General features: G+C 36.0%; 1 protein-coding gene across 2 annotated transcripts; it reads left to right on the top strand.

The window, feature by feature from the left end:
* The first annotated feature begins 653 nt into the window (after positions 1-653).
* Positions 654-16,403, top strand: LOC131957715 (polypeptide N-acetylgalactosaminyltransferase 2). Of its 2 annotated transcripts, none has more exons than XM_059322461.1 (15): positions 654-683; positions 3,188-3,286; positions 4,026-4,093; positions 5,045-5,110; positions 6,956-7,077; positions 7,454-7,541; positions 8,318-8,405; positions 8,691-8,794; positions 11,379-11,505; positions 11,822-11,914; positions 12,515-12,598; positions 12,889-12,912; positions 13,858-13,984; positions 15,112-15,231; positions 16,018-16,403. In XM_059322461.1, exons 1-15 carry the CDS (start codon positions 679-681, stop codon positions 16,174-16,176), a joined length of 1,374 nt encoding a protein of 457 aa, XP_059178444.1. In that variant the 5' UTR covers positions 654-678; the 3' UTR covers positions 16,177-16,403. The 2 variants fall into 2 exon arrangements, with proteins under 2 accessions (XP_059178444.1, XP_059178445.1); XM_059322462.1 differs by lacking the exon at positions 654-683 and adding an exon at positions 1,255-1,284.
* The last annotated feature ends 4,165 nt before the right edge of the window (positions 16,404-20,568 follow it).

Consider the following 20,568-nt stretch of genomic DNA (forward strand, 5'->3'; position numbering starts at 1 on the left):
AGTGAGTTGTGTGGGGTGTGGGGTAGGGGGTCCAATAGGGATGTCCAGGATACTAGGCACATGAAGTGAGTTGTGTGGGGTGTGGGGTAGGGGGTCCAATAGGGATGTCCAGGATACTAGGCACATGAAGTGAGTTGTGTGGGGTGTGGGGTAGGGGGTCCAATAGGGACGTCCAGGATACTAGGCACATGAAGTGAGTTGTGTGGGGTGTGGGGTAGGGGGTCCAATAGGGACGTCCAGGATACTAGGCACATGAAGTGAGTTGTGTGGGGTAGGGGGTCCAATAGGGACGCCCAGGATACTAGGCACATGAAGTGAGTTGTGTGGGGTGTGGGGTAGGGGGTCCAATAGGGACGTCAAGGATACTAGGCACATGAAGTGAGTTGTGTGGGGTGTGGGGTAGGGGGTCCAATAGGGACGTCCAGGATACTAGGCACATGAAGTGAGTTGTGTGGGGTAGGGGGTCCAATAGGGACGCCCAGGATACTAGGCACATGAAGTGAGTTGTGTGGGGTGTGGGGTAGTGGGTCCAATAGGGACGCCCAGGATACTAGGCACATGAAGTGAGTTGTGTGGGGTAGGGGTCCAATAGGGACGTCCAGGATACTAGGCACATGAAGTGAGTTGTGTGGGGTGTGGGGTAGTGGGTCCAATAGGGATGTCCAGGATACTAGGCACATGAAGTGAGTTGTGTGGGGTGTGGGGTAGTGGGTCCAATAGGGACGCCCAGGATACTAGGCACATGAAGTGAGTTGTGGGGGGGGGTCCAATAGGGACGTCCAGGATACTAGGCACATGAAGTGAGTTGTGGGGTGTGGGGGGGGGGGGTCCAATAGGGACGCCCAGGATACTAGGCACATGAAGTGAGTCGTGGGGGTGGGGTAGGGGGTCCAATAGGGACGTCCAGGATACTAGGCACATGAAGTGAGTTGTGTGGGGTGTGGGGTAGTGGGTCCAATAGGGACGCCCAGGATACTAGGCACATGAAGTGAGTTGTGTGGGGTAGGGGGTCCAATAGGGACGTCCAGGATACTAGGCACATGAAGTGAGTCGTGGGGGGTGGGGGGTAGGGGTCCAATAGGGACGCCCAGGATACTAGGCACATGAAGTGAGTCGTGGGGGGTGGGGTAGTGGGTCCAATAGGGACGCCCAGGATACTAGGCACATGAAGTGAGTTGTGTGGGGTAGGGGGTCCAATAGGGACGCCCAGGATACTAGGCACATGAAGTGAGTTGTGTGGGGTAGGGGGTCCAATAGGGACGTCCAGGATACTAGGCACATGAAGTGAGTCGTGGGGGGTGGGGGGTAGGGGTCCAATAGGGACGCCCAGGATACTAGGCACATGAAGTGAGTCGTGGGGGGGGGTGGGGTAGTGGGTCCAATAGGGACGCCCAGGATACTAGGCACATGAAGTGAGTTGTGTGGGGTAGGGGGTCCAATAGGGACGCCCAGGATACTAGGCACATGAAGTGAGTTGTGTGGGGTGTGGGGTAGTGGGTCCAATAGGGACGCCCAGGATACTAGGCACATGAAGTGAGTCGTGGGGGGTGGGGTAGGGGTGGGGGGTCCAATAGGGACGTGCAGGATACTAGGCACATGAAGTGAGTTGTGTGTGTGTTTGGGGGGAGGAGGGAGGGGGGGGGTGTTAGGGCTTAACAGAGACATCCTGGCTTTTGTAAGTGAAGTCCAACAACAAAGTCTAGGACATAAGGCACTGTAACTTAGTAAATCAGGATGTGTTGGGAGGGGGGGGCTTGGTAACTGTCCTGTTGTGTGGAAAGGGGTCTCCCAACATGGATGTTCATTATGCCAGGCATACGAAGTAAGTTTTATAGAGACTTGGTTATGTTCTTTTGTGGATGGAGTTGGGGGGTTAGCCTAAGTATACTGTAGCCTTGATAACTGTCCTATTACAGACCACACATAGTGAGTAACATATTAGATCATATTAATTCCATATATTGCCAACCTTCTTTTAGATATTAATAAAGAAAAAATGTGACAATCTGGCAAGCTAACCCATTCTACCTACTCACCTGTTGTAGCAATGCATAATAACATGTAACATGTATTCAGTAGACATCTGCTCTAGTTCATATTCATAAACGCATTTATTAACATACTTTTAGGTGTGTTGAAATAATTAAGTAAATTATATAATGGGAGAGCATATAGCATTGTTCAACATTTTGTAAAAAAAAATACAGTGGGAAGACATTTTAGCAAAATAATATGAACTCAACATCTAGTTGATATTATATTTTCTCTAAGCTAAATCGGACGTTTATTTCATTTCAAAATGTGTTTTATTCTCCAATTTTAAAATTTTATTAAAATAAGTAAAAGTGTAAAGAAAAGAAATATTGTGTTTCCCCATGTTATGTCATAGTGCTGTTTGCCAAAAGTATGTTAAGGGAGCAGGACATTACTGTCTGTCAAATTATCCACTTTTCATTTCCCCCCATACCTGCATAACCCCCATGTCAATAAAAGTCAACTTGAAGCCTATATTAAAAACATATTAAGACCAAAAAATGTTCAATGCTCTTACTAGAGTGTGTGAGTAATGTGCTAAAAAATAAGTAACATAAGTTCGGGGGGGGGGGGGGGGGGGGGGGAGGGACTAGATTAGTTTAGGAAATTATTTTTCCCCTGACATTATTTTAAATATAGTTATCTCCTTAACATAGTTGAATTAGCAACACCATAATTGAAGGGAGTTAATAATCTCTTTAAAAAAATAAACAAAATGGGGAGGTAACCAAGACAGGCCTAAATGTGCTTTAACTGAAACAGTGGATGTTATGAAAATAAAGATAGACTTGTAGTTTTATTTAGTTTATTTTCTATGTTTTAAGGACTTTCAATAAATTAATCATCTAGCTTTTACATAACTTCTTTTAAGTATTCTTTAGGTCTTTATTAAAATTATTGCTATGGATATTTAAATTTAACAAAATTAATATTATTGTAATTAATTTTGTAGGTATGGTTATAGGCCTACTTAATTATCAGTAATTATTAGAAAAAAATGTAAAATAAAGATTTAAATACATAATCTTTATAATGTATTAACATAATTTTTTTCAAATTATTAAAAATGTAAATTGTTTTTTACATGCCTGTTTGGTAAAGTGTGTGTTCCATGGAGCCTTAACAGTAAATTTTTTTGTTTCTAAATTTACAGTTGTAGATCACAAGATTATCGCAATGACCTTCCTGATACATCCGTCATCATCACATTCCATAACGAGGCCAGGTCAGCTTTGTTGCGCACCATCGTCAGGTGAGATGCTACTTAATTTTTTTCACAAAAAATAACAGGTAGAGCTGGTTAATCATCCAGCAATGACATCAACTGCTATTGTTGTTGGTAGTTGCCAGTTAACACTTCCATGTTTGCACTACCTAACTGGCAACATGTACACAGACACTCTACTCACCACTTAGGGATATGCCACAGTAATCATCTTGTCTACGAGAAAAGATGTTTAAAATTTTTTTGTTTTAATGTCATTGTCATTGTGACATGTAGAATTGAAATCAGCTCAGGTAGAGGGTCTGCGTGTTCTGGTTGGTAAAGCTCATGGTTGCTAATCCAAAAAGTCCTAAGTTCAAACCCCCAGGCATATGAGGCTTGACAGCTGAGGACAGCAAACCATCAAGGAAAAACTCAAAAATCAATCAACTGCTATTTTGTAGTTTGTTCTTGTGTGGGCAAATGCTATGGAATCGAATCCAGAGAGAAAAGCAGGCTGAAATCATAGTCGATTGCTTAAATTGGTGCATAACAGTCTGACTTGTAATACTAATTGTGTTAGAGGAAATCCCTTCCAACATTACAATTCTGAATGACGAAGAAAAAACCTATGTTATAGTTTTTTATTTATTCTTCTCTTTGCTAAGGTCCTAACTAATGCTATGTCACATCTAAAGTCTTGAACCATTCTTTCTAAAATGTGTAATTTTTGTTTTCAAATATTTCTGTACAGTTTGTAGTTAATTTCTATTTTATTTTTTTCCAGTGTTTTTAGGAAAAGTCCACCACATTTGATAAGGGAGATAATTCTTGTTGATGATTTTAGTGATGATGGTATGTACAGCATCTTTTGTTCTGTGTGATTATATGTATTTTTTATATAATTATATATTGTCAGTAATATGTTGTATAATATCTGGTACAAAAAAAACCCATTTTATCATCAAAACATATTTTGCATGTTAAATTGGAAATATTTTTGTGTTGAAAAAATATTGGATTCATTCCACTGCTCAAAAGCCTTGTTTTTCTTGTTTTATCTTACCTTCTCTTACCTTCAGCTAATTTTTTACTGTTACACTACTTTAGTCAAGTTATAGAAAAATAACTTTTTAATTAACATTTTTGAGTGGAAAACACACTCAACAATTTATGATCAATATTTCTAATATAATATGTCATTATAATATTAAATAATTTATTTTGAATTAATGAATAATTTAAGTGACATATTAGCTAGTGAAATAGTTCGAACATTTTTTTAACAAATATTGAAAATAGATAAAAACATTTAAATAGATATATTAGAACACATTTGATGATAAAACTTGTGTTTGTGAATTCTATGAAGACATTTGATGATGAAACTTGTGTTTGTGAATTCTATGAAGACATTTGATGATGAAACTTGTGTTTGCGAATTCTATGAACACATTTGATGATGAAACTTGTGTTTGCGAATTCTATGAACACATTTGATGATGAAACTTGTGTTTGCGAATTCTATGAACACATTTGATGATGAAACTTGTGTTTGCGAATTCTATTAACACATTTGATGATGAAACTTGTGTTTGTGAATTCTATGAACACATTTGATGATGAAAATTGTGTTTGCGAATTCTATGAACACATTTGATGATGAAAATTGTGTTTGCGAATTCTATGAACACATTTGATGATGAAAATTGTGTTTGCGAATTCTATGAAGACATTTGATGATGAAACTTGTGTTTGCGAATTCTATGAACACATTTAATGATGAAACTTGTGTTTGATTCTCAGCCAGTGATGGTCAAGAGCTGGAGAAAATTAAGAAAGTCAAAGTCTTGAGAAATGAAAAGAGACAAGGTAAGTAAATAACTTGTCTGCTGTTAGAGTAGTTGTGGCCTAATCTAGAGTTTAAGTTGGATTTAGGGTTGGATAAGGTTAACTTTAGGCTTAAGTGTGAATTTTGGATTAGAGGTTGGATGAAAGTTTAGAGGGTTGGGTACGTGTTAGGCCCAGGTTTAAGTTAGGTTTAATGGTTTGGGCATGTGTTCATAGGTTATGATTAGTGTTTGGGGTTATGTGTTAGGTATCTAAGGGATGGAGTGGCCTAACCCGTAAGTTTCGAGTTCGAATCGTGGTTCAAGTCAGTACACTATCCCTGAGTCCACCCAGCTCTGATGGGTACCTAGCTCTCGTTAGGGAAAGTAAAGGCGGCTGGGCATAGTGCTGACCACACTATCCCTTCATATGCTGAGGTCACAGAAACAAGTGAACTCTACTTCACTTGCCCCGTAGACTGTCAGGTTCGAAAGGGAACTTTACTTACTTATTAGGTATCTGATTAAGATCAGCTTTGTGGTTATGTTCAGAGCTTGGGCTAGATTTTTCTTGAACAGTTCACCAAAACTAGTGTAGCTTGTTGTGTGGCACAAACAGCCTTAATTGATTGTACACATTTCAAATCTCTGTTCAAAGTCGTTTAAGCCCAACCTGCATTTTCAATAAGAGTGCATGGCTAAAAGATTTTAAAAAACCAGGCCAGTGATGAGGAAAAAAGGATGATGGAGGGTCTGTTTACAGCACATTAGCCAGGAAAATTTTAACCCTTTAGCTGTCACTGTCTCACAGCCTTGCTTGTAATTTAATTTGTTGTGTGGGGGAATGAATACTTGAGAGGGGGGTAGGGGGGGTGAGCCTGGTAATTTGAGATAACAAGACTTTTTTTTTGATGTGTCAATGGTGAGAAGCTGGTGGAGGGAAAGTGGGTGGAGGAGGGTTGGTGGTCAGCATATGGGGTAGTGGTCACTGCTTTCAAGGGAGGGTTAATGTGAACAAATAAGGTTTAACAAACGTATACTAAAATGCCAAAAAAAAAAAAAAAATATTATTTAATTTGTGTTAGTAACCTAAGGGGGTGGCATTGTCTCTGATTCCACCCAGCTTTAATGGGTTCCCGGCATGACTAAAGTTTTAGGGCTGGCCATAGAACTGACCACGCAATAAAAAATTTTTTTTTAAAAGATCCTTTAGGTTCATTGAAATGTAAAAAAGTACCCTTTAGAAAATGATAGTCCATGAGGTAGGTGAGGTAGAGTTCATCTGTTTAAAAGACCTAGGCATGTGAAGGGATAGCGTGTTCAGCACTGTCCAAGCAACGTTTACTTTTCCTTAATGTGATTCATCTGTGTATGAGAGAGCGTGGCCTAGTGGTAGAGTTCAAATCCAGGTTCAAGTCAGTGGATTGTCCCTGAGTTCACCCAGCCCTGATGGGTACCAAACTCACATTAGGGAAAGTAAAGGCTGCTGGGCATAGAGCTGATCACACTATCCCTTTATGTGCTGAGATCACTGAAACAGGTGAACACTTCTTTCTTTACCCCATGGTTCAAAAAACCCTTCAGGTTCAAAAAGGGAACTTTTAATGTGAGTCAGGTACTCATTAGAATAGAGTGGACTCAGGGAAGTCCTATGTACTCGAGCCTGGGAATCAAACTCTAGACTTTCAGGTTAGCAGTTACATGCTCTTCCATTTGACCATCCCACTCCATTCAGTGAAATGTAACTCTGAGAAAACTTGATTATACTTTCTACCCATTTTTCCAGCTCTTGTCAGCGGCCTATGTCCCAGGAGGGGTGACAGTCTACCCTAGCCTAACCTAACCATTTTTCCAGCGTAGTGTCATTTGTTTTTATTTGTTGATTCAGGTCTCATAAGGTCAAGGGTCAAAGGTGCAGATGCCGCTAAAGGTCAGGTGCTGACGTTTTTAGACAGCCATTGTGAGTGTAATGAGAAGTGGCTGGAACCTCTGCTGGACCGTGTCAAAGAGGTGAGGGACAGTCAGACATCAAACTGTCAGACAATTTTTTTTTTCTTTGTAACTTTTGGTTTTTTCTTCTTTTTTATTTTTATTTTTTTTTTATTTTATTTTTTTTTAAAGCTTGATCATTAATTTTTTTCCCAATTATTTCAATTATATTATCTGTTTGCAAAACAAATAATTTTTTAAATTTTTGTTTTAATTTGTGTCAATTCCTGATTTTTGTATAAACAAAAATAAATTTTGATGTTTCAAATTGGTTTGACATATCACTATTTTACCTGTTCTATCCCTCATAAAATTTAGATAAAGTTTTAATTAGGTGTTCCATAATTATTCCTCCATTAATGTGTGAGTTGATGTTGTTCAAATGTGTTTATTCCAGGACAGAAGAAATGTGGTGAGCCCCATCATTGATGTCATTAGCATGGACAACTTTGACTACATTGGTGCATCAGCTGATCTCAAGGGAGGTAAGTCTAATTTTTAAATATATTTTTAATATCACCCATTTAAATTTTTAAAAATTTACCAGAATTATTATCATTTCAACTTATTTATTAAAACCTTTCAATTATTAAACACGTTAGAAAATTTAATAGGTAACACTGTATTATACCTAGTGGTCGAGACTTAATAACCTGTTCAAATCTTAATCAAATAATCTATTCTATTCAGCCTCGTTATTTTAAAATATTAATGGGTAGTAAAAAGCATTAAAAAAAGCTTTATAAAGCCATACCTCAGTGTATGATATAAAAGAAAATAACAAGAAAAACATACCAAGACATCCAACAGACAGAAAGAAAGGTGTAACTTCTATTTTAAAGAAATCCAATTTTTCCCACGCAGTAAATTGTTTTAACAAAATATTGATAAGTGATATAAAAAAGCAACTTATGTTTCAGTTTTTAATTTATATAAATATTTTTCTCAAAATTTATAAATTTATAAAATTAAAAAAAAATATAATGTCATTTTTCCCCTGCAGGAAATTGTTTTAATAAAAATATTGATAAGTGAATAAAAATAAAAAGCAATTTATGGTTCAGTTTTTAATTTTAAGTTAATATTTTCTTGAAATTTCTAAATTTCTAAAAAAAGCAACTGACAATGTGCGTCCAGTTTCCGAAACAGAAAAAAAAATTTCAAATTTTTTAAGTGGTCAGTTTACATATCTGTAGGAGTTCTTTTGTCAAGTTCCTGGTTGTATGAGTGATCCACCCCCTAAAAATATTTCTTGTGGCAGGCTTTGATTGGAACCTGGTGTTCAAGTGGGACTACATGACAGCAGAAGAGAGAAATAGACAAAGGCAGAACCCTACAGCCCCTATCAGGTAGTACAGTCTTACCAAGGTTACATCTACTTAAAGTTTAACACTTAATACTTGATAGGAAGAGATTCTAGACTTAAGAAGAAACTTTTAAACTTTTGAAATTGAAAAAAAAAACTGTCTAAAAATCGCACTTGTTTTCATATGGTAATTTTGCATTAAAAGAGACTTGACTCTGGAGTTTTTAAATTTTGAAGCTGATTTCTGAGTTATCTTTCTTTGTATGTTAAATTTAAAAAATTAGTTGTTTTGATTACTTTTTGAGTTAGACTGTGTTTATGTTTTCAGAACTCCCATGATAGCTGGTGGTCTGTTTTCTATAGACAAGTCATGGTTTGAGGAACTGGGCAAATATGACTTGCAGATGGATGTATGGGGTGGAGAAAATCTGGGTATGTATGACATGACATAACGAGGATATAGGCCTACAGACAGCCTAGTGATAAATGGGTAGGGTAAATTATTAGAGTATGCTGGACACAAATAGTTTAATTATTGGAAAACATCAGTAAGCATGACACATGGATATTTTTGTAAAAAAAAAACTAACAGTGGTAAGTATGATACTTGAAATAGATGGGGGGGGGGGGGGGTAGGGAGGGGGAAATCTGGGTAAGCATTATACACATTGGAAATTATATTAATTCTTTTTCAATGATAAATTTAAATTATATATTTTAGCATAATTTAAAATAATTTTTTTCACAAAACATTTTCAGGGGTGCCACTTTTCCGGGATATCCCGGATTTCCGGATTCGAGAATCATATTTTTTTCCTTTTCCGGATTCGCAAGATTTGAGTTTGAAAATTTCCGGGTTTGCAGTTTAAAAAATTTTTTAGATCGTTTTAAGCTTGAAAATTTTGGCATTGTAAAAATAGTTTTTATCAACACTCCCGCTAATAGCCTTTTCCGAAAAAAAATGAATAGTAAATGACGTCAGCAACAATCTCACACGTGCGCCAAGGACCAAATAAAAATCAGCTGTATCAGATGCGTGAGGCTGTAGACGAAACTTTTTAATGTCATTCGTGGTGTGGCTGTCTGGTTATTTTTTATGACGATATGGGTTAGGGGTAAAACTCGCATTATTTACGTTATGTCATCAATGGGATACCGCTAGGCTGTGTAATAAAACAACTAAATTCTACAATTACTAGATCTAGATCTAGCTCACTAGCATCGCCGATCGTCTTTTAAAAAAAACAAAGATTTTGCTCCGATAAAATTTTTTTTTTTTTTTTGTATTTGGTATTACAAAAAGAAAAGAAAAAATCTATTTGGAGGACTATTTTATGTATGAAATAGAACTGTGCTGTTTTCACTCAACTTTACCGTCACTTTTTACCACCTCGTACCCGCTTCTTCAAGGTCGCGCTGACCGTAAGACCTACGTCACGAGACCACGTGAACACGGTCTGAGTCGTGTCTCTCGGTCAAGGCAGTTCTACAAGTACAAGCGCTGTTTAATTTTAACGTGGTTATTTTTAATTCAAGAAAAAAAAATTAGATCTGCATCGTTTTATATCAGTAAAAAAAAATATGTAGGCCTGCTATAATTTAGTTACACGATCTAGCAGGGTCTACATCTAATTTTTTTTTTTTACTTTGGTAAAACGTCATTGAAATGTTTAAACAACCTTGAAAATAGCCGCTATCACTGCCCCCTCCCAACCGCTTGTAAAAAAAAAAAAATCAGCTTTTCACTTAGTCGGGCGGCTACATCTCTGACATGAGTATTACTAGCGTAGTTACTTCTAAAATTATTTTTAAAATTAACTTAATTCTTATGAACTTAAAACTTCCACAATATTTCTTACGTCATCATGTATATCAAAGGTGGGGGGGCATTGGGGTCGTTCATAAATGACGTCACACTCGTAGGGGGAGGGGGGTCCGTAATTTTGTCATGAGGGGGAGGGGTTCAGATGGTGTGACATCACACTTTTGCATTATCGAAAAGCTATGTTAGAAAACTAATTTTAGCCGTTATTTCGCGTTTTAGAATATTGTTTCAATAAAGTGTAATAAGAATTGATTAAAATACTCTATGTTGACAGAGGTCAGACAAGATTTTTGGAAAAATATCGTATTGTAAGAAAAATTCGACTGCAATTTTTAGGGGGGGGGGGGGGGGTGTATGTTGAGGTGTGACGTCATTTTAGAGGGCGGGGTCTGGCTTTTTGTGACGATATGTGACCGAGGTGAGGTGGGAGGTAAAAATCGTCAAAAAAGCGTGACATCATTTATGGATGACCCCATTGGTGTTGATTGGGAAAACAGGGTTTAAGGTTTTTGTTGTGGCTGTTAATAATTAAAGCCTTGAATAGCTACAGTAAGTCAACCCTGTATTTTAATACAGTGGCAATCTTATTAGGGGTCTGCATATAGTGGGCTTATTATTCAATAACAAGATATAGAGGTTAGCAAAATATTTGTTACTTAACAGTTGGTTGACTACTCACTTTAACTCAAGCTAGGAAGTTCTAAAAAATTAAATAGTTATGTTATAAAAGCTGTCGGGGGGGGGGGGGGAGTTCTACAATAGCACATTATGGGGTAGGCCTAGAGATGGGAGTAACATTGTAAACTAATTTTGTTGTAAGCACAATCCTTTAAAGATTAATTTTTATTTGAAGCTTGTTACAAAGAAAATAAATCCATTTTAAAGACATGTAAATTGAACATAATAATATATGAATCAAATGTCTCAAAAAATAATGAAATAACAGTCCATTTTATTTTGAAATTCCGCGCGGAATTAAGTTTCAGGGTTTCAAAAATTTCAAATTTTAGTTTCAGGATTGGTAAAATTTTGGGATTCATTTTCAGGATTCACTTAAAAAATGAGTGGCACCCCTGCATTTTTTTTTAAATATAATTTAAAATGGTAATGATTTGAACACTATTCAAATCATTTTTTTTAGAAATCTCTAAAAACATTGTTTTTGAAACCTCTCCGTTTTTTTCCCAACAGAAATTTCTTTCCGAGTGTGGCAGTGCCACGGCAGCCTTGAGATTATCCCATGCAGTAGAGTGGGCCACGTCTTTAGGAAACAGCATCCGTACACCTTCCCAGGTGGCAGCGGCCAAATTTTTGCCAGGTATGTTTTGTATATAACTTTGATATGAAACTACAGGTAGATTATTGTAGTGATCTGCCTGTTTTCAACTTCGAATGTTAAATTAAGGTGCATAAAATTTAACTTTTTTTTTCAATTTTGAAAACTAATTATAGTTTTAAATTTAAAATAAGTGGGGGTGTATCTTATGTTAGTTCACTATTATCAAGGAGGGGTTCTATACATAGCTACACTGACTATAAATTCTAGGAATAATGCCCACAATTTATGTATAAATGTGACATGGTTTATCTCCTCCTACCCCCCCCCCCCCCCCCCCCACCATTGTTTTATCTAGGAACACCAAGCGTGCCGCCCAGGTGTGGATAGACGACTACATACAGTTTTATTACGCTGCCGTACCATCAGCCCGGCATGTGGACACTGGAGAGTAAGTTCATTAGTGGTAGTGGTCCTGTTGATGGTCCTACTGTGGTCCTGTTGATGGTCCTGTTGATGGTCCTGTTGATGGTCCTACTGTGGTCCTGTTGATGGTCCTGTTGATGGTCCTACTGTGGTCCTACTGTGGTCCTGTTGTGGTCCTACTGTGGTCCTGTTGTGGTCCTACTGTGGTCCTGTTGTGGTCCTACTGTGGTCCTGTTGATGGTCCTGTTGTGGTCCTGTTGATGGTCCTGTTGATGGTCCTACTGTGGTCCTGTTGATGGTCCTACTGTGGTCCTGTTGATGGTCCTACTATGGTCCTGTTGATGGTCCTACTGTGGTCCTACTGTGGTCCTGTTGATGGTCCTGTTGATGGTCCTGTTGATGGTCCTACTGTGGTCCTGTTGTGGTCCTGTTGATGGTCCTACTGTGGTCCTGTTGATGGTCCTACTGTGGTCCTGTTGATGGTCCTACTGTGGTCTTGATGATGGTCCTTTTGATGGTCCTACTGTAAAGTAGTTCTGTTTATGCATATTGTTAATCTAAGCAGTACAGTTGAAACGGGTTCAGTTAAAGTTGAAGACTAATTAAACATTTGTTTATTCCTCAGTTTAACAGAGAGGATTGCTCTGAGAGAGAAGCTACAGTGCAAGCCTTTCAAATGGTTTCTGGAGAATATTTACCCAGAGTTGAAGTAAGTTGGTTATGCTTTAATATTTTCCCTGAGTTAAAGCATGTTTGTTAGGTTTAAATATTTAACCTGAGTTAAAGCAATTTAGTTAAGTTTTGATATTTAACCTGAGTTGAAGTAAGTTTGTTAGGTTTTAATATTTAACCAGAATTGAAGTTTTTAGGTTTAAATATGTAATTAGAATTGAAGACACTGGTTTAAATTAAATAATTTGTTAAGAAAAATCTTACTTGATATATAATTGAAATTATGGCAGACATAGAAGTTCAGATCATCAAAATATATTTCTGCAGTCAGATTTTTGTTGAAAGGTTTGGGTAAGATTCAATGTTTCATTCAAGCTGTTTTTTGGATTAGCCTGCAGTGCAGTCATTTTTTAAATTACAATTTACCTTTTTATAAGTCATTTCAGTGCATAAAATTTAGGTTGGAGGGAGTATTGTTTGGAATATGATTAAATGGTTTAGTTTCTTTTGAGTCATTTTTGTCCCACACAAAACACAGGTTAACACTGACATTTTTTTCCACTAGATAAATGGTGCTAGGTTGATAGTGTTGTCTTTTCCTCTGAACCGAAACCAAAACAAAAATCAGCACCTAAACTTCAAATTTAATCGGAAACGAAAAATGTCATTGATAACGGATTTTTATACAGAATCAGCATTTTAATGGATCGGGAAATTTAACTTGAAATAAAACATCTAACAAACCTTTTGTATATTTACATTCACTTTTAAAATTAGAAGTTTCATTTTTTGGTTTCTATTACCGATGATGTTATTATTATTGTGTACCGTTTTTGGCATTCAATTCTTAATTCTTTTTTTTATTCAACTATCACTGATGCCATTCTATTTTGTGCATAGATGCTAGATATAGACATTATCACAATACTTTATGTGGTAACCTTAATCTACACATAGTTACTGCACATTCATACTAAAAAATAGTTGCAGTGATACTCCTAAACCTTAATATACTTTCTATAGAAATTCTATTTCGTTCAGGGGGGGGGGGGGTTGTCTATGCCCCCTACCCAAAGAAACTCTACATGCCAACCACTTTTAAGATTAGACAAATAAATTAGGCATTAATGTTCTTGAATTATATATATATATATATATATATATATATATATATATATATATATAGTTATATATATATAAGTTAAAAAATGTTTATTCTGTTTCTTGATGTTTTCTTTTTCAACTTGTTTTTTTCTTCTTATGTTTTAATTTTGCGTTTGTTTGAAATGATCCCAGAGTGCCCAGTGCCCAAGATGTGGCCTTTGGCAGCATCAAACAACAGCAGCATTGTATGGACACCATGGGCAACTTTGCTGATGGCACCCTGGGACTCTACCCTTGTCATAACACTGGGGGCAATCAGGTAGGGACTGGTGTTGTGGGGGTGGGGGATGGTGGGGGGGGGATCAAACTTTGCTGACGGCACCCTGGGACTCTACCCTTGTCATAACACTGGGAGGAATCAGGTAGGGACAGGTGTTGTGGGGGTGGGGGATGGTTGGGGGGGGGGGGGTGAGGGGGGGGGATCAAACTTTGCTGATGGCACCCTGGGACTCTACCCTTGTCATAACACTGGGGGGAATCAGGTAGGGACTGGTGTTGTGGGGGTGGGGGATGGTGGGGGGGGGGGGATCAAACTTTGCTGATGGCACCCTGGGACTGACTCTACCCTTGTCATAACACTGGGGGGGATCAGGTAGGGACTGGTGTTGTGGGAGGGGGTGGGGATGGGGGATCAAACTTTGCTGATGGCACCCTGGGACTCTACCCTTGTCATAACACTGGGGGGAATCAGGTAGGGACTGGTGTTGTGGGGGTGGGGGATGGTGGGGGGGGGGGTGAGGGGGGGGGGGGATCAAACTTTGCTGATGGCACCCTGGGACTCTACCCTTGTCACAACACTGGGGGGAATCAGGTAGGGACAGGTGTTATGGGGGTGGGGGATGGTGGGGGGGGGGATCAAACTTTGCTGATGGCACCCTGGGACTCTACCCTTGTCACAACACTGGGGGGAATCAGGTAGGGACAGGTGTTGTGGGGGTGGGGGGGGGGATCAAACTTTGGTGATGGCACCCTGGGACTCTACCCTTGTCACAATACTGGGGGGAATCAGTTAGGGACAGGTGTTGTGGGAGTGGAGGGGTGAGGGTGGGGGATCAAACTTTGCTGATGGCACCCTGGGACTGACTCTACCCTTGTCACAACACAGGGAAGGGGAACCATGTATAGACAGGTGTTGTGGGGGTGGGGATGAAACTTGATGTGTGGGAGAGGATGGTATTTAAAATGAAGTACCTTGTGGTATAGAGGAAGAAATGTACCGCCCTCAGGTGTTGAGTTAATGCTGCATTTTTTGTTTTACAATTCTCAGTTCAAGTAAATTCCAGTTCAATGTTTTTTAATTTTGTTAGGAATTTTAAAGTTTGAAAACAGGGGACACAATCACCATTTATTTATACCATGGCTGAATCCATGTTTTTATTGTTGCAGGAGTTTTCTTTAACAGAAGCAGGAGAGATCAAGCACTTGGACCTGTGTGTGACCTTGACAGAGGTGCAGGTTGGGAGTGTGGTCAAGTTGTTCCAGTGTACGGCCGAAAACCCAATGCAGGTAGGGCATCATGGACTCTTCTTTGTTAGAATGTTCATTTAGGTGGGGTAGTCAAGCTCTTCTTTGTTTGAAGGTTGATTTAGGTGGGGTAGTTTGGCTCTTGTTTGTTTGAAGGTTCATTTAGGTGGGGTAGTTCGGCTCTTCTTTGTTTGAAGGTTCATTTAGGTGTGGTAGTCCAGCTCTTCTTTGTTAGAAGGTTCATTTAGGTGGGGTAGTCCAACTCTTCTTTGTTAGAAGGTTCATTTAGGTGGGGTAGTCTAACTCTTCTTTGTTAGAAGGTTCATTTAGGTGGTGTAGTCTAGCTCTTCTTTGTTTGAAGGTTGATTTAAGTTGTGTAGTCTAGCTCTTCTTTGTTAGAAGGCTAACTTATGTGGGGTAGTCCAGCTCTTCTTTGTTTGAAGGTTCATTTAAGGTTGGGTAGTGTAATTGTTAAAGACAAAATTATAGTTGAAGTGATAACTGTTAACGCCCAATCATTTTTTAAACCCCCCCCCTCCTCCCCTCGTCTAATTGAAATCCAACATAATAAATAAACGTAACAACTATTTAGCATTGGACTGACATCATTTTTTAAAAATCAAATAGAATTTATAATAAATAAATTATGTTTGTTCCTCCATATTTCTCTCAGTCATTACAAATTTTGATGTGTCTTTATATCCAAACAAAATGGCTTATATATGTTTCACATATGGTTTTTATGTTATTATATGTTTTATATGTTGTTTTTCTTACATGTTTGATGAATGTTCATAATTTACACAAGTATTATTGTTTTTCTACCAGCATTTTATGCAAACTCCCAACAAGGATCAGCTGAGGGTCAGAGGTTACGAGCTATGTCTAGACAGCATTTCTTGGAAATCAAAAGGGATCGTTGTCAACACCTGCGACCCATCCTCCCCATCACAGAAATGGACTTTTACCTTAAACAAGAACAGATAATACAGACTAAAAGAGGTTAGGTTAGAAGATGTTATCTGAGACTAGTTACTGTAGGTGTTCAGTGTTATGTTATGATTGTAACATAACTGGATAGTGTTTTATAAACTTTGAATTATGCTGAAATATTTTTTAACTAAAATTAAAGATTTAGAAAGCCAAAGCATTATTAACATGTGAAATTAGTAGCTGTTACAAGTCTACTTTTTGGAAGTATTTGTTTTCAAATAAAATGTTTTAAAAAATTATATATATATATATATATATATATATATATATATATATATATATATATATATATATATATATATATATATATATATATATATATATATATATATGGAAATTAACGTCATACTTTTATAAAAGTATTTTTTTTAGTTATTAAGTTTATCTTTTTTTTTTAAAAAGCATACAGCTAAAACAATTTAAATTATGTAATTAATAATACAACACAATTTTTTGTTTAATATCAAAGGCATGTGGCCAGTTCCACTCCGCGAATTAAAATAATGTTTGCTAAAATTGTGCTAAGTGAGATTACTGTTGCATGTTGTAAAATAAATTAACACAGCTGCTTTTGTCAGTAGTGTTTGCTTTGTTTTGTGAATTGGATGAACCTTGTTTGGTAGATGCGGAGACATTTGTTGTGTGAATGAATTGTGTCTGTTCTGGAGTGAGTTATGAATTCTGACGACAGTTTTTCTCTGAACTGTGTTTTTAAATTTAAAAAATTTAACTTATAATTTATTATGTCATTTTTTTTTACACATGCATTTTAACAGTGTTATGTTTTTTTGTTTTTTTTTCTCATAATTCTTCCATGAAATTTTTAATTTTGTTTTCATATAAAAAAAATCAATCTTAACTTATTTTGCAAGTCAGTTTTTAAAGCACATTTTAATAAATTAATTTGAACTGTTTTAAAATGTATACAATATGGTTTGTGAAACATATTATTTTCTTTACATTTCTTTACTTTTTTTAGTCAACCCACCATTAAAAAAGTTTATTAAAACAAGGGACACATTTCATGACATAAATTAATGAGAGTATTATGGCTTTACTGATTATTTTACAAGAGGCCGGTCAACTTTAATGATTAATTACTAATTAATGATTAATTAATAAATGATCCTATCATATCTAATTAATTTATTAAATAACTTTGTCTTCTATGATTAATTTGTAAAAAAAATGACTGACTTTAATGATTACTTTATATGATGTTTTAGAGTTGAAAAATTTATGAGATGACTTTTGTCAATATATGTATGAGATTACTTTGACAACAGAACCACATTAGCTTGACGACCCTGACTGAACATAATTTGAAACATTTCTGTAAACACCAAGTCTATTTTTTTTTCTTTCAAAAAACCTAAAATCATTGAATTTCAACCTAATGCATTTATTGTTGAGAGTTTCATAAAATAAATGTTTGTTGATGTTTGTGACTAGTTTACCAAATGCATAGTATGGACGTAAAAAAAAAATGGTCTATACTTGAATACAGTGTGATGTGAAATAAATAAAAAAACAGTGTGATTTTTTTTTTTTTAATGATTAAATATGTGATGGATGGTGTTGTGATATACTTTGAATGCCTTTAAAATAATTTAATTATGAGACATGTATGTTTAAATTCCCATAAAACAGTAGTTTATTATTTTATGTAAGATACGTTGCCTTTTTTGTGTCTATCCACTAAGTTTTTATCAGCCTATACAATTGTGTCAACATACGCTGTATGCTAGTCAGTGTGTGGTTCATGTTAGGGTGGTTTTCTATTATAATTAGGCTGGTAGGGTTCAAAGGGTTTAGTTTTCAATAAGTTATTACATTTTCTATGCATAAATGGTACTTTATTTTAAATCCTCATTAGACTTCTTAAAATTAGTGAATAATTAATGAGCATATTGTACTTTAAAAGGTTCATCTAAGTAAGTTTGTATTTAAAGTTTTTAAATATATTAAATGTTGATTGTCCCCTGCACATCAGTTGTATACACCTGGTTAAATAAGTTAAGAAATATTTGGTATTCTGACAAAGAGAGCTCATTTGCGTTATAAAAATATAATTTTTAGTGGTCTGGTTGTGTTCGTTAACTTAATTAGCTTGTGCGATGAAGAAGACACCTTAAAGGCCTGTTTGTCTTTGCTGTGTGTACAATCTAGGCTCAGATGTTTCAATTAGAATAATTATCAACAGCTGTTAGATTGTCTTTAATTAACATGTTTGAAAACATGCATTCCATAACCATTTTTCTAACATTAATTACACAACTAATTAATTAATCACAAGTTATATCTAATTTTTTTTTTAATTTTTCAGCGTGATTATACAATTATGAAAACTCAGGTTTCTGTAGTGTATTGTTCACTGAGATAATTTATTTTCAAATATTTCCTAAGTCAGTCAGCGTCATTTTGACACTTTTCATATCTATTTAAAGGTTTGAGATAGTTTATCTTTCAAATTAGTTTGTTAGATTAATGCTCTGTAGATTGGAATTTGGTATCTCTTATCAATTCTTGAAGAGATGTTTTTTTTTTTAATTTAGCCCTATTCCCAAAAGAGAAAACAAGTGTAATTTTTACACACTATTCTTTCCTAGCATTTGATTTGTGTAAACTGTTTATCTAGCTTTACATTATGAAAACCATTGCTCATGGTGTCATGATTACAGTTACCTCCCTCACATGGTATTGAAATGTTCCATGTCTTATGTTTTTTTAGCCTTAGGGGTTGTGCACATATAACATATACGGGGTTGTGGGTGGCTGATCCTTCACTAGATTGTTATGTAGGGGTAGTGTGTGGTTGTTCATCTTGTTATATTGTGTTATGTTGGGGTAGGGAAGGGTATGGAGTGATGTACTACAATGCCATTGATTTTCTTTATGCTTTTGTTTTGCAACATTTCTACTGTTTTGAATTACTGAAAAAAAAATTAGCTTACAGATCTGGCTTACAAATTATCTATTTTATGCACAAAATAAAGGCATTGCATTGTTTCTTTTGAAGGTATTTACTCTAAAAGGATATGATTTGCATAATTTATGTTAGAACAGATTTGGTAACGTCAAATTGTGTTTTGATATTTAAATTGGTAGGGCATCCTAGATCTGTTTGTAATACAAGGTTGGTGGTCTAGAGAATATATTATCAGGTATTTAATGTCAAATGGGTAGGGATTGGTGCAAATATTTAATCTTAGTGTTATATAATATTTGCACGATCCTCTAGTTTTGGCTGTATTTAATTTTCTAATGACATACAAATCAGTGAAATCCACATAAAATCTTTGGCCACTGTTGTCAATGTATTTGAGATCTCTTTTGTGTTATCCTATTGTCGTTGCTAAATAGACCAAATATATTTATAGTTTTTAAGTTCTAGTGAAGATATGCTTTGTGTGATAGGCCCTTAATTTTAAAACTTTTTAAAAAGACAATCATATTCTGTTTACCCATTTTGTTTTAAGTTTAAAATTAAATATTTTAAAAAGAAACCGTTATAAAATAAAATATTTAATTGTTATTTAATAAATTTAGTAGTTTTTCATTTGTTTTAATAAACATTTGACTACCTCCTGGTGCATTTAAATGTGAAAAAAAATTGAATCAAAACAGCTATTGTTTTAGTTTTGTTTGTTTTACTCTGAATTTAGCACGAGGAGCTGAGAAATATTTAAATTTTATTTAACCTGATCTACACCCAAAGCTAGAACTGAGGAAATAATGTGTTTTGTCTTATTTTAGAAATTCTTTTATTTATATCATATATTTAAAATTTCTCCTTCTGAACACACGTATGTATAGAAAGATGTCATTGTCATCACCTGTGTGTGTTTGTTCAAACTCCCACCAACACCAACTGCTTAAGATGTGATTGTGTTCCACCTATTGAGGTTTGAAACCAGCCTAACTGGCAACTAAACTTCCAGTGACACATTTGTTGTTTAAATTCTGCTGTCCATCATAAGCTTATATCACAGGTTGCTTCCTTTTGTTTGATATTCATTAAGTCTGGCTTGGGATTCATCTATATTGTTGTCTATATCTACTGCCATTCCTTAATTTCTTTTATTTTTTAATTTCAGTGATATAAATTTAGTCTGTTTTTCAATCAGCTTTAAAAAAAATCTGCTTTATACTTAATTTATTTTATTTAACAAGTATAGTATTGAATTTGACAAAAAAATTAGGTTGCAAAGTGACAGATAATAGATTACCTGCTTTGAGAATGGAAGTGAAATATTCTCTATGCTTGACAGTTAATAGCACAAGTGAAGTAGAGTTGATCTGTTTCTGTGAATTGTGGTTGAATTCTGAGGATAACTGTAGAATCACCAACTGGCTTTAAGAAAACTGTTGACTTGCTGAATTTTT

Source organism: Physella acuta, unplaced genomic scaffold, assembly GCF_028476545.2.
Source record: "Physella acuta isolate Inbredline_101_S28 unplaced genomic scaffold, ASM2847654v3 ptg001259l, whole genome shotgun sequence".
Lineage (NCBI taxonomy): Eukaryota > Metazoa > Mollusca > Gastropoda > Physidae > Physella > Physella acuta.

Excerpts from the sequence above, each read along its gene's own strand:
- LOC131957715 (XM_059322461.1), top strand. Across the intron at positions 8,406-8,690 it reads AACCCTACAGCCCCTATCAG|AACTCCCATGATAGCTGGTG; the intron begins GTAGTACAGTCT and ends TTATGTTTTCAG. Across the intron at positions 12,599-12,888 it reads AATATTTACCCAGAGTTGAA|TCAGATTTTTGTTGAAAGGT; the intron begins GTAAGTTGGTTA and ends ATATTTCTGCAG.